The sequence below is a fragment of the Dendrobates tinctorius genome, unplaced genomic scaffold (assembly GCF_039654945.1).
Source record: "Dendrobates tinctorius isolate UK_male_01 unplaced genomic scaffold, ASM3965494v1 ptg000136l, whole genome shotgun sequence".
Taxonomy (NCBI): domain Eukaryota; kingdom Metazoa; phylum Chordata; class Amphibia; order Anura; family Dendrobatidae; genus Dendrobates; species Dendrobates tinctorius.
In genome coordinates, this window is record NW_027361804.1 from 3,555,682 (window position 1) to 3,570,367 (window position 14,686).

General features: G+C 50.1%; 1 protein-coding gene across 1 annotated transcript in view; it reads right to left on the reverse strand.

Moving 5' to 3' along the window:
- Window positions 1-11,176: 11,176 nt before the first annotated feature.
- MANSC1 (MANSC domain containing 1) overlaps window positions 11,177-14,686 on the reverse strand; it is a 34,705-nt gene continuing 31,195 nt past the window's right edge. Inside the window, exons 2-6 of the mRNA XM_073544069.1 lie at window positions 14,295-14,346; window positions 14,161-14,214; window positions 13,715-13,955; window positions 13,477-13,614; window positions 11,177-13,036 (exon numbers count right to left, since the gene is read on the reverse strand). Of these exons, the coding sequence (XP_073400170.1) occupies window positions 11,676-13,036; window positions 13,477-13,614; window positions 13,715-13,934 (1,719 nt within the window). The 5' untranslated portion in view covers window positions 13,935-13,955; window positions 14,161-14,214; window positions 14,295-14,346 and the 3' untranslated portion in view covers window positions 11,177-11,675. The remainder of the gene's footprint in view (window positions 13,037-13,476; window positions 13,615-13,714; window positions 13,956-14,160; window positions 14,215-14,294; window positions 14,347-14,686) is intronic.

Genomic DNA, 14,686 nt, shown 5'->3' on the forward strand with positions numbered 1-14,686 from the left:
CCTTTAACACATACCACAACTCATCATGCTCCGATACGGCAGAGAAATAGCGGTATAGTACAATGAAAAATACCTCACTTTTTACATCTCATGACGAGGCCCATCTATTTCTCCATACAGAATCATTGGTCCCATATAATGTTTGAAACAGTATATGATGAGCTCCACATAATGCTACAGTATATGTTGGTCCCCATGGATGAAGCTCCACTGTCTTATGGGCCCAAATAATGCTCCAAACATAATGGGCCCCATTTCTAATGCTCTAGTGTATAATGGGCCCTGTAAATGCTGCTCCAGTGTCTGATGTCCACCTTTGGAATGTTCCAGTGTATGGTGGGCCCCATCTATCATTCTCCAGAGTATAGTGCTCCCCAAAAATTGCTGTCCCAACATTGAAAACAATGAAATAAGTCTCCTCGCTAGGGAATCCCTGTACTTGTCTGGACTCCTCGTCGTCCCCATCTTCCATCTCACTGCACAGTATTTTAACCTTGTAAGTGCTGTGATCCTGAGCAAGCAGGGGGGGCCCACTCATTGGCGACGGCACTGGCACAGGGCCCCTGATAGTACGGTGGTGTGTCTGATGGCGGGTGGGCCGAACCTGCACTTTCATCTGCAGCTTCCTCTTTGTCACCGTGTAAGATGGAACTGTATATGGGAAGGGTAACCTGAGTTTCATCAGGGTCAGATTCAGGCCGTGTAGCGTGCGAGGGGAATGTAGTGGTCTGGGTCAATGTCCCAGCAGATTCATCGAGCAGTGGCTGGGCATCAGTGCTCTTGTGTCGCCCCCAGGAGTACGGTCGCCACAGTGGCATTACCTTCCTCCTAGGGAGTGTGATGTCATGCTTGGGAGCAACGAACGATCTCTCTAGCAGGTTAACTGATTGGGCGGCGTTATTCCCACGAGTCATGACCCTCCAAACAGCGTTCATGAAGGCAAAGTGTTTGTTTTACGTGGGCAGTATGGTTGCAAAGCTGAACCTTAAAGGAATGTCCAGAAGGGCACCACCAGGAATGGAGCCTATGGTTAAATTCGACTCCACCTGGGAAACCTCAACCATGCCAGCTACAGAACAGATGCACACATTGCAAGCTTAATTCCGTTAACGAACGAGACTCCGTCATGCCCCGCGGTCCGAGTCCGGCTTACTAGAGGGACACGTGAGGCTCTGGCACATGAGATTGGCCAATAACTGGTGTGTCATGCCCTTACATGTCCGTGGCTGCATGTGCGCTACAGTGAAAAGGCCAGCGTTTGTCGCTTACAGGTGCAGATAACCCGCTGAACAACGTTAGTGATGGGGATCTGTGATTACAATTATTACCCGCGAACGATGAATTCCCAGTAAGTGCAGGTCAACCGCAGTTCCGGAATTAGGCCTAACCGTCATTCCTGAAAAAATGAAAAACTTACGTGTGCAAACCACAGGTGCTGTAGCTTGCTTAACAGCTCGCCAGCCATTCTCACGCCCAGTATGGATTACACGTGATTGCACAAAGGTGAGAAAGGGTACCGTATCCCCGGATAACATGTATGGATAGCGTACACATTCAAAATATATGTCTGTACATCAGGAGGCAGGCTCAGACGGTGTTAGGACCAGTATGGATTACACGTGATTGCACAAAGGTGAGAAAGGGTACCGTATCCCCAGATAACATGTATGGATAGCGTACACATTCAAAATATATGTCTGTACATCAGGAGGCAGGCTCAGACGGTGTTAGGCCCAGTATGGATTGCACGTGATTGCACAAAGGTTAGAAAGGGTACCGTATCCCCGGATAACATGTATGGATAGCGTACACATTCAAAATATATGTCTATACATCAGGAGGCAGGCTCAGACGGTGTTAGGCCCAGTATGGATTACACGTGATTGCACAAAGGTTAGAAAGGGTTCCGTATCCCCAGATAACATGTATGGATAGCGTACACATTCAAAATATATGTCTCAGGAGGCAGGCTCAGACAGTGTTAGGCCCAGTATGGATTGCACGTGATTGCACAAAGGTTAGAAAGGGTTCCGTATCCCCAGATAACATGTATGGATAGCGTACACATTCAAAATATATGTCTCAGGAGGCAGGCTCAGACGGTGTTAGGCCCAGTATGGATTGCACGTGATTGCACAAAGGTTAGAAAGGGTTCCGTATCCCCAGATAACATGTATGGATAGCGTACACATTCAAAATATATGTCTCAGGAGGCAGGCTCAGACGGTGTTAGGCCCATTATGGCTTGCACGTGATTGCACAAAGGTTAGAAAGGGTACCGTATCCCCGGATAACATGTATGGATAGCGTACACATTCAAAATATATGTCTATACATCAGGAGGCAGGCTCAGACGGTGTCAGGCACAGTATGGATTTGACGGCCCAGACTACACAGCGGAGGAGCAGGGAGAGGTAAAGATTGCAAATGCTGGGGCCCTGCCCAAGCAAGGGGGGCCCACTCGTGGGCGTCGGTACTGGCACTGGGCCCCTCATAGTACGGCGGTGTGTCTGACGGCGGGTGTGCACCACCACCGTCAGAGACACTTGATTGCACTATGAGGGACCCTGTGCCAGTGCCCGCGCCCAAGAGTCGGCCCACCCACCTGTCCAGGGCAACGGCCATGGGGGGGGAGGCAGCACAGTTAGGGAGTTTTAGAAAGTGGCATATGTTGATGTTGGACATTCAGCTGATGCAAAAGGTGAAATAGGTCAAGTCCCAGGAAGAGGTGGACCAAAGCAAGCTATTTTTCTGTCACCCTATGTGTCATCAGGGGAAGGTGGGACAAAATCCTTGGAAACCCATGCGTGGTTCATTTTAATGAAGGTTAGATCATCCACATTTTGGGTTGACAGACGGGTCCTTTTTTCTGTCAGGATTGATCCAGCTGCACTGAAGACTCTTTCCGATAGCACACTTGCAGCTGGGCAAGCGAGCTCCTGTAAGGCATATTGGGCCAATTCAGGCCAGGTGTCCAGTTTAGCGGCCCAATAGTCAAAGGGGAATGACCTGTGTGGGAGAACATCGATATGGGAGGAAAAGTAGTTTGTAACCATAGTTGACAACTGCTGTCTCCTGTCACTTTCCATCGATGCAGTATTACCAGTTGTGTGAGCGGTATTTGAAAAATCAGTCCACAACATTGTCATGAAACCCCTGTCTCCAACGCCACTTCTGCTGTGTGCACCACGAACACCTCTGCCAAGCTGCCCCCGGCCCGTACGGCTCGTGTGAGAACCATCACCGCTGCTGTGTGCTGGGAATGCCTCAAGCAACCGATTTACCAGAGTTGCTTGTTTATTAGCCAATATTAGGTCAAGGTTCTCCTGTGGCATGATGTTTTGTAATTTGCCTTTATAGCGTGGATCCAGGATGCTGGCCAACCAGTAGTCGTCATCGTTCATCATTTTGGCAATGCGGGGGTCCCTTTTTAGGATCCGCAAGGCATAATCTGACATGTGGGCCAATGTTCCCGGTGTCAATGATGCACTGCGAGTGCTGGGTGGAGGAGCACTTTCTGGCAAATCCACATCCCTCCAGTCACGCACAAACCCTGTACCAGACCTTGCCACACCAACATTTTCACTTGCCCCACGAGATGCATCCTCCTCCCCTAAGTAATCATCCCCATCATCATCCTCCTCTTCTTCCTCCACCTCGTCCAGGAGAGGTCCCTGAGCAGACAATGGCTGAATGTCATCAAGGATTCCCTCCTCCTCTTCCTCCTCATCAACATTGGCTGCAGACGCCTGCTCCTTAAGGTGCGTCAAAGTTTGCATGAGCAGACGCACAAGTGGGATGCTCATGCTTACGATGGCGTCGTCTGCGCTTACCAGCCGTGTGCATTCCTCAAAACACTGAAGGACTTTACAAAGGTCTTTCAGCTTCGACCACTGCACACCTGTCAACTCCATGTCTGCCCTCAAAGTGCCTGGCCGTGTATCCTCCCACAAATGCATTATGGCCTGCCTCTGCTCGCACAGCCGCTCCACCATGTGCAGGGTGGAGTTCCACCTTGTTGCAATGTCGATAATGAGGCGGTGGTTGGGAAGGTGGAGCAATCGCTGCAGCTTCTGCATACGAACGGAGTGTACAGGCGACCGGCGGATGTGCGCGCACAGTCTTCGCACCTTCTGGAGCAGGGCTGTTAACTCCGGATAATTTTTGAGGAAGCACTGCACCACCAGGTTCAAGGTGTGAGCCAAGCAAGGTATGTGGCTGAGTTTTGAAAGGGCTATGGCTGCCACAAAATTACGGCCGTTATCACTAACTACCTTGCCTGCCTCAAGATGTACACTGCCCAGCCATGACTCAGTTTGTCGCTTCAAGTACTCGGCCAGCACCTCGGCGGTGTGTCTGTCGCCCAAACACATCATCTGCAACACAGCCTGCTGACGCTTTCCACTAGCTGCTCGATAGGGGGACACATCGTGTGCAACAGTGGCAGCTGCAGATGGAGTGCTCGTACGACTGCGCTCTGTGGACGAGCTGTCGCTTCTGGAGGAGGAGGAGGAGGAGGAGGGTCGAACGCCTACAGCCAACTGTTTCCTATACCGTGGGCTAGGCAGCACTGTCCCACCACCGCTGTCCCCTGTGGACCCTGCATCCACCACATTAACCCAGTGCGCAGTGATGGACACGTAACGGCCCTGGCCATGCCGACTGGACCATGCATCAGTTGTGAGGTGCACCTTTCCGCTCACTGACTGCTTGAGTGCATGGACAATGCGGTCTTTCACATGATGGTGGAGGGCTGGGATGGCTTTGCGAGAGAAGAAGTGGCGACTGGGTAGGTCATAGCGTGGTACTGCATAGGCCATGAGTTCGCGGAAAGCTGTGCTTTCCACCAACCGAAAGGGCATCATCTCAAACGAGATTAGTTTGGCAATGTGGGCGTTCAAACCCAGTGTACGCGGATGAGAGGATGAGTACTTTCTTGACCTACTCATAGTGTCTGGGAGGGTGAGCTGGACTTGAGAGCTGCATATGGTGGAAGTAGCGGTGGACAGGGCGGACTGAGTGTTGATGATGGTGATGGAGTTGGTGTTCTTTCTGATGGCCTAGAATCAGTATTTCGTTGATATAACAGTGGGATTCCCTGACTGCTGTGGTCTTGCAACGACACCTCAACATTTGCTGCTGTGCTAACCGGTGGGCTTACAGTGGGGGAAACAATGTAGCGTTGCTGACTACCTTCTTTGTGATCAGTTGCACATGTGGCACTTGAGGTTTGGTGTTGTGTCCACGCTTGCAAGTGCATGCTGGTTAAATGTCTAAGCATGCAACTGGTATTCAAATTTTTCAGATTTTTCCCTCGGCTAAAGGTCTTTGCGCACTTCTTACAGATAACCTTGGCCTGATCATGAGGATTTTGTTCAAAAAAGTGCCACACTGCACTCTTCCTACTTTGGCAGACATTTTGCGGCCTAGCACGCTGTGATGTTTTGACCCTCTGGACAAGCTGTCCAGCAACTCTTTTGATTTTTGGGACCTGTCTTTGGAGTGCTCCGGGCCTGCCAGATAACAGCTGTTGCGATGTCGATGTCTGCTGTGGATGCTCCTCATCTGAGCTATTGGAAGCAGCACCCTCTTCCCCCAATGGATGCCAATCTGGGTCAACAACTGGGTCATCCATCACCTCCTCTTCTATGTCATGTGCACCTTCCTCTGTGTCACCGTGTATGGTGGTATAGTGTGCGGGAAGGGGCACCTGAGTCTCATCAGGGTCAGAATCTGGCTCTGTACACTGCGAGGACAATGCAGTGCTCTGAGTGAATGTACCAGCAGAATCATCTATCAGCGGCTGTGCATCAGTGCACTCCATGTCAGATTCATCTTGGCCTGGGTAATTCACCATTTGACTTGATAATCCAGGCATGGTATGTGAAAACAGCTCCATGGAGTAATCAGTAGTATGGCCTGCGTCATCCTTCAATCTTGGTTGGGGTGAAGGACACAAGGAAAGGTGTGGTTCATGAACATGAGCCTCCAATGACGACTCAGTGCTTTTACTTCTTACAACTGAAGAAGAGGAGGCGATAGAGCTGGAGGCTGAGTCAGCAGTGTAAGACAAAACTTTTTCCTGATGCTCTGCCTTTAAAAGCGGTTTGCCAACTCCTAGTAAACTAAGCCTTCGAGGCCTTATGTAGCCAGACGATGACGCAGGGTCAGCACCTCCTGCATTCGGTCCTATTTTGCTCTTGCCACTACCATCAGATCCACCACCAACACCATCATTACCAGCTGCCAACCCCCGCCCAATTCCACGGCCTCTTCCACCAGCCTTCCTCATTTTTGGTAGAATTGTAGACAAAATCCTACAAACTATATAGTAATGTAAAACAAGGTACAAGGTGTCTATAGGACAGGGGAGATTTAGATTTTCTGCAGACACTTGTGGACACTGGACACTTTTGGATTGTGTGAGGCCCACTGAATATCAGAGCGCTATGTCACAGGCTCGATGGCACAGCTGTGAAAAAAGTGAATTGTAGAATTGGGCAGAATAGGAATCTCCCTAGAGTGTAGGTCTGTAAGAACGGAACATGTCCTCCACTTATCCTTCCACAGTGACACACAGATAGCTTCACTGTGGCCGTGATAACAGCCGTTACACGGTACTGTGTGAGGAGCGTACACCGCTGTATGGTGTGAATAAATGCACGCTCAGTACCTCAGCAGGACAAAAAAAAAATTGGGATTGCTTTTAAAAAAGCAGTTTGCAGAGCAGTGGGGAAACAGCAATGCAGCCGTCAGGAAGCCTTAGAAGGCAGCCCAACAACCAACACCACTGATCCACCACTATATAGCCTCCCCTTGCACTGCACACAGTGACTGGTGTGTTGCACAGGCAAAATCGCTAGCAGCAGAAGCAGTTTTTTTTTCTTCTTCCCTGCCTAACGCTCTCCCTACAGAATCATCAGCAACCTCTCCCTATACTAACATCGGCAGAAGATGGCGGTCGGCGTGCACGCCCTTTTATACCCCCTGTGACGCCCACCAAAAGCAAGCCAATCACTTGCATGCCCTTCTGAAAGATGGTGGCGACCCCTGCCTATGTCATCACGTTGCCCACAGTGTCCGTGGATCCTGATTGGCTGAAAAAGAGCGCAAAACAAACTTTTGAAACGCGACTTTGACGCGTAAGTCGCCGACCTCGTGGCCGACCTCATCCTAGGGTCGGGTTTCGTTTCATGAAACCCGACTTTGCCAAAAGTCGGCGACTTTTGAAATTGTTCGACCCGTTTCGCTCAACTCTACTAGAGTATAATACAGGATGTAACTCAGGATCAGTAATATAATGTATGTACACAGTGACTGCATCAGCAGAATAGTGAGTGCAGCTCTGGGGTATAATACAGGAAGTAACTCAGGATCAGTAATGTATGTACACAGTGACTGCATCAGCAGAATAGTGAGTGCAGCTCTGGGGTATAATACAGGAAGTAACTCAGGATCAGTAATGTATGTACACAGTGACTGCACCAGCAGAATAGTGAGCGCAGCTCTGGAGTATAATACAGGATGTAACTCAGGATCAGTAATGTAATGTATGTACACAGTGACTGCATCAGCAGAATAGTGAGTGCAGCTCTGGGGTATAATACAGGAAGTAACTCAGGATCAGTAATGTATGTACACAGTGACTGCACCAGCAGAATAGTGAGTGCAGCTCTGGGGTATAATACAGGATGTAACTCAGGATCAGTAATGTAATGTATGTACACAGTGACTGCACCAGCAGAATAGTGAGCGCAGCTCTGGGGTATAATACAGGAAGTAACTCAGGATCAGTAATGTAATGTATGTACACAGTGACTGCACCAGCAGAATAGTGAGTGCAGCTCTGGAGTATAATACAGGAAGTAACTCAGGATCAGTAATGTATGTACACAGTGACTGCACCAGCAGACTAGTGAGCGCAGCTCTGGAGTATAATACAGGAAGTAACTCAGGATCAGTAATGTAATGTATGTACACAGTGACTGCATCAGCAGAATAGTGAGCGCAGCTCTGGAGTATAATACAGGAAGTAACTCAGGATCAGTAATGTAATGTATGTACACAGTGACTACAGCAGACTAGTGAGTGCAGCTCTGGAGTATAATACAGGATGTAACTCAGGATCAGTAATGTATGTACACAGTGACTGCATCAGCAGAATAGTGAGTGCAGCTCTGGGGTATAATACAGGAAGTAACTCAGGATCAGTAATGTATGTACACAGTGACTGCACCAGCAGAATAGTAAGTACAGCTCTGGAGTATAATACAGGATGTAACTCAGGATCAGTAATGAATGTACACAGTGACTGCACCAGCAGAATAGTGAGTGCAGCTCTGGAGTATAATACAGGAAGTAACTCAGGATCAGTAATGTATGTACACAGTGACTGCACCAGCAGAATAGTAAGTACAGCTCTGGAGTATAATACAGGATGTAACTCAGGATCAGTAATGTAATGTATGTACACAGTGACTGCACCAGCAGAATAGTGAGTGCAGCTCTGGAGTATAATACAGGGTGTAACTCAGGATCAGTAATGTATGTACAGTGACTGCACCAGCAGAATAGTGAGTGCAGCTCTGGGGTATAATACAGGATGTAACTCAGGATCAGTAATGTATGTACACAGTGACTGCACCAGCAGAATAGTGAGTGCAGCTCTGGGGTATAATACAGGATGTAACTCAGGATCAGTAATGTATGTACACAGTGACTGCACCAGCAGAATAGTGAGTGCAGCTCTGGAGTATAATACAGGATGTAACTCAGGATCAGTAATGTAATGTATGTACACAGTGACTGCACCAGCAGAATAGTGAGTGCAGCTCTGGAGTATAATACAGGATGTAACTCAGGATCTGTAATGTATGTACACAGTGACTGCACCAGCAGAATAGTGAGTGCAGCTCTGGAGTATAATACAGGAGGTACCTCAGGATCAGTAATGTAGTGTATGTACACAGTGACTGCACCAGCAGAATAGTGAGTGCAGCTCTGGAGTATAATACAGGGTGTAACTCAGGATCAGTAATGTATGTACACAGTGACTGCACCAGCAGAATAGTGAGTGCAGCTCTGGAGTATAATACAGGGTGTAACTCAGGATCAGTAATGTAATGTGTGTACACAGTGACTGCACCAGCAGAATAGTGAGTGCAGCTCTGGGGTATAATACAGGATGTAACTCAGGATCAGTAATGTAATGTATGTACACAGTGACTGCACCAGCAGAATAGTGAGCGCAGCTCTGGAGTATAATACAGGATGTAACTCAGGATCAGTAATGTAATGTATGTACACAGTGACTGCACCAGCAGAATAGTGAGCGCAGCTCTGGAGTATAATACAGGATGTAACTCAGGATCAGTAATGTAATGTACACAGTGACTGTACCAGCAGAATAGTGAGTGCAGCTCTGGGGTATAATACAGGATGTAACTCAGGATCAGTAATGATGTATGTACACAGTGACTGCACCAGCAGAATAGTGAGCGCAGCTCTGGAGTATAATACAGGATGTAACTCAGGATCAGTAATGTAATGTATGTACACAGTGACTGCACCAGCAGAATAGTGAGCACAGCTCTGGAGTATAATACAGGAGGTAACTCAGGATCAGTAATGTAATGTGTGTACACAGTGACTGCACCAGCAGAATAGTGAGCGCAGCTCTGGAGTATAATACAGGATGTAACTCAGGATCAGTAATGTAATGTATGTACACAGTGACTGCACCAGCAGAATAGTGAGCGCAGCTCTGGAGTATAACACAGGATGTAACTCAGGATCAGTAATGTAATGTATGTACACAGTGACTCCACCAGCAGAATAGTGAGTGCAGCTCTGGAGTATAATACAGGATGTAACTCAGGATCAGTAATGTAATGTATGTACACAGTGACTGCACCAGCAGAATAGTGAGTGCAGGTCTGGAGTATAATACAGGAGGTAACTCAGGATCAGTAATGTATGTACACAGTGACTGCACCAGCAGAATAGTGAGTGCAGCTCTGGAGTATAATACAGGATGTAACTCAGGATCAGTAATGTTATGTATGTACACAGTGACTGCACCAGCAGAATAGTGAGTGCAGCTCTGGAGTATAATACAGGAGGTAACTCAGGATCAGTAATGTTATGTATGTACACAGTGACTGCACCAGCAGAATAGTGAGTGCAGCTCTGGAGTATAATACAGGATGTAACTCAGGATCAGTAATGTTATGTATGTACACAGTGACTGCACCAGCAGAATAGTGAGTGCAGCTCTGGAGTATAATACAGGATGTAACTCAGGATCAGTAATGTAATGTATGTACACAGTGACTGCACCAGCAGAATAGTGAGTGCAGCTCTGGGGTATAATACAGGATGTAACTCAGGATCAGTAATGTATGTACACAGTGACTGCACCAGCAGAATAGTGAGTGCAGCTCTGGAGTATAATACAGGATGTAACTCAGGATCAGTAATGTACTGTATTGTATGTACAGAGTGACTGCACCAGCAGAATAGTGAGTGCAGCTCTGGAGTATAATACAGGATGTAACTCAGGATCAGTAATGTATGTACACAGTGACTGCACCAGCAGAATAGTGAGTGCAGCTCTGGAGTATAATACTGGATGTAACTCAGTAATGTAACGTATGTACACAGTGACTGCACCAGCAGAATAGTGAGCACAGCTCTGGAGTATAATACAGGATGTAACTCAGGATCAGTAATGTAATGTATGTACACAGTGACTGCACCAGCAGAATAGTGCGTGCAGCTCTGGAGTATAATACAGGAGGTAACTCAGGATCAGTAATGTAATGTATGTACACAGTGACTGCACCAGCAGTTGATCCACATTTTGTTTTCATCTCTTTTTGTCAGTGAGCCAAGTCTAATTCTGGGTTAGAATGTGTTGATTTGTGATGAGCGAGCATGCTCGGGTGTTATCCGGGTATCAGGGCGTGCTCGTATACGTTCCATCCCTGCGGCTGCAGCACCTGTGGCTGTTAGACTGACACAAACACATGGGGATTCTCCAACAGCCACAGATGCTGCAGCTGCAGGGATGGAACATAATATACGAGCACGCCCTGATACTGGGGTAAGACTCGTCACTATTCTTCCTCTTTTCCTCCATTTACATTGGATCATGATATAAAGCAGTAATCCACACTGTGTGCAAATCTGACTTTATTGTAACCCCCTGTCCTCTTCTCTCCTCATCAGGGGCAGCTGTGGGACCCCAGAGCAGACATCCGTAGTGTCGGTGCGCCCTGGATGACATAACGGGACGGCTCCAGGCCCCGTCAGGCATCTGCCCATTAGCCGTCCAGACGACGCGGTCACGTTCTCCAGATCAGTACAATTTCTAGAGTTTGGTTACGTGGGAAATTGTGCATCACGGTGAATCTGGGCCGCAGCCAATCAGAATCCACCAAAGTGTTAGCAGCTGATTGGTCCCCACCTGGGCCTGACAGAGAGCAGACAGACCGGTCAGGATCCTAGGAAAGTGAAGTGTTGCTGGATTAAAAGTGGTCAGACTAGAAGAGATGACGCCCAGAATTCCTGGCGGCGTTTCTCAGTGCAGCAGGATCCTCTCCCCACACTGCTATGGTTGGTGATTTAGGGGGCTGCCCTGTCTGCCGTGTTCATGGACCCGCTGCTCCCCCACCTCAGGTGTCCACATACATCCCATTGATAAGATAGTCCAGTTTGGAGTATCGATGCCGGCGCCGCATCTCCGACACTTTGTGGCTGACCAGTCCGATTACCACCATGAGAAACAACACCCCGAAAACCAGCGCTGCCACCAGTCCACTCTTATCCCCAGGCAGGGGGAAGGCGCCCTCAGACCCTGCACCGGCCACTTTCCCAGGCGCTTCCTTCAGATTGACAGCAGGTTCCTCCTGCGCGGGGGGACGACTTTTAGGCCGGACTCGCCTGGGCGTCTCGCCTTTGTCCTCTGTGGACGGTTGGTCATTACTCTTGGTGCTGAGCTTTACGCCGTTCCAGGGCGACGTCCATGAGGGAGCAGGGTGAGTGGGTCTGGTTTGGTGGGTAGTAGGGCGTGCGGGCACCTCCGTGTGATCGCTGGCCGGCAGCTTGCTGCTACTAACATTAGAAATGCCACTTACATTGTGGATGGCAGCGGGGGGCACCACGTGACTGGCATTGGTGGGGGGCACATGATGACGGGCAGCTGTAATGAGGCCGGCAGTAGTCCTCTTTGGTGTGGCGCTTGCTGCCTGGGTGGCTGCGATTGGACGATGTGTTTGGGTGGCTTCAGGCTTCTTGTACTTGACTTTGTCCACCTTTGCAGTCTTGGGATTGGGGGGAAGTTTCTTCTTCTCTTTATGGACGGGGGTCGTCTGGATAGCGGGCGCTATGGCAGAAGCTGAGGAGGGCGCGCGGAGGTCGTCCTTAGAGGTGGATTCCATCTTTTCCAGATGTTGGTCAATTTTATCCGCCAGATGTATGAGCTGCGAGGTGATGATTTTGGCAGTGTCTCCTCGTCCCTCCTCAGCTGATAACTGCGAGTCAATAACGCTGCTGGTTTTTCTGTTGAGGTCAGTAGGACTGGACTCCTCATCTCCCAAGCTGGATGTCTTCTCATCTCCCGAGCCCGATGTCTTCTCATCTCCGGAGCTGGATGTCTTCTCATCTCTCGAGCCCGATGTCTTCTCATCTCCGGAGCTGGATGTCTTCTCATCTCTCGAGCCCGATGTCTTCTCATCTCCGGAGCTGGATGTCTTCTCATCTCCGGAGCTGGATGTCTTCTCATCTCCCGAGCCCGATGTCTTCTCATCTCCCGAGCTGGATGTCTTCTCATCTCCGGAGCTGGATGTCTTCTCATCTCCGGAGCTGGATGTCTTCTCATCTCCGGAGCTGGATGTCTTCTCATCTCCCGAGCCCGATGTCTTCTCATCTCCCGAGCTGGATGTCTTCTCAGGAGAACCCTGCGCCTTCCTGCGGTCCCCGGACTGTGGCCTCTGCTGCTCCTTACCAGGGTCGTGTTTCCCCGGCCGAGACGTGTCTGTAATAATAATAAAAATACATTATAATCTCCAGGAAAAGAACAGAACTAGGGAACAAAACCCTGTGGAAGAGCCAACATGGCTGCAGTGCTGTCGTCCCTGGGGGCAGACACCCAACATTCCCGGATCAGTGATGTGAGGGCACGCAATGGTCTGAAGCGCTGGAATGGGAAGGGTTAACAAACTTTCTTTCCGAACTTCCTAAAAAGTTTGCAGGAAGGAAATTCCTATAAGAATGGTGGTGACTCTGGGAAGAGACCCATCACCGAGTCAGGGATGCAAAGAGCGGCGGTCGGGGGTCTGCAATGATCCACCCATCCCTGGATCACAACCGGCGGACGTCATTTTGGTCAGTGCCCGTCCTAATGATGGACGTCCGAGGTCGCCAAGATGGTCGAAGTGGGTAAATGATCTGTGATTGAACCCAACAGGAACTGACCTGACAAGAAGCTGTAACTGATGACCCCCGGACTGGACGACAGGGGGCAGGAGTCCAGGGAGGGGCAGTGGAAGATGTAACACTTGTGCAGTCCGGGTGTTCTGGCATCAAAGACGAGAAGATTACAGGCTCGGTCACCTGGACAAAAGAAGTCAGTGTCAGCAAATGGCAGCGCCGGATGAGAAGCGGCAGAAAAGTGTCGGGTGGCGGAGTCACGGCTCAGCCCTCGGCTTCTTACCTCCGGCGCTCAGCTGCCTGCAGCAGGCGGACAGACACTCCTCCACATTGCTGACCTTTAACGGGTCGGTAAAACGGGCGCCACGAGCCACTGCCCGGCTGATGTCGATCACCATATCCGGCATGGCCCGAGGGGAACATCTCTGGGTGCCGGAGGCGGAATGTGGAAGAATCGAAAAGAGGAGGAAAGAACAGACGAGGCCGAGCGTGGAGCAACCCATGACCGCAAAACATGAGGGAGCCTGAGGATACAAGGCACAGTCACACGACCGACACAGGACCCCGAAAACAACAGAAGAATAGGAACGAAACGAGTCCACGGCCAAGGAAGAGGAGACCACATTCAGGAGGACACAGCGTGCGGAAGGAGGAGGACAGAGCGCGCGGGAGGAGGAAGAGACCACAGTCAGGAGGACAGAGCGCGTGGGAGGAGGAGGACACACTCACCTTCTCCAGCGTCTCACCAAGCTGCACCGCACATCACTCCACCAGCACCACAGCCTGAGAAAGAGCAAGAGAAAAGCCGTCACACAATTACACAACGGACAGAGGAGGAAGGGGAGGGGGAGGAGGACACTCACCTTCTCCAGCATCTCACCGACCTGCACCGCACTCGACCACCAGCATCACAGCCTGAGAAAGAGAAAGGACGTGACACAATCACCCAACGCAATGCGGGAGTAGGAGGACGCGGCGCAACAGGAGGGCGACGACGACGAGGGCGACGACGACGCGGCGCAGGACCAGGAGGAGGAGGACGACGCGGCGCAGGACCAGGAGGAGGAGGACGACGCGGCGCAGGACCAGGAGGAGGACGACGACGCGGCGCAGGACCAGGAGGAGGACGACGACGCGGCGCAGGACCAGGAGGAGGAGGACGACGCGGAGCAGGACCAGGAGGACGAGGACGACGCGGCGCAAGACCAGGAGGACGACACGGCGCAGGACAAGGAGGAGGAGGATGACACGGCGC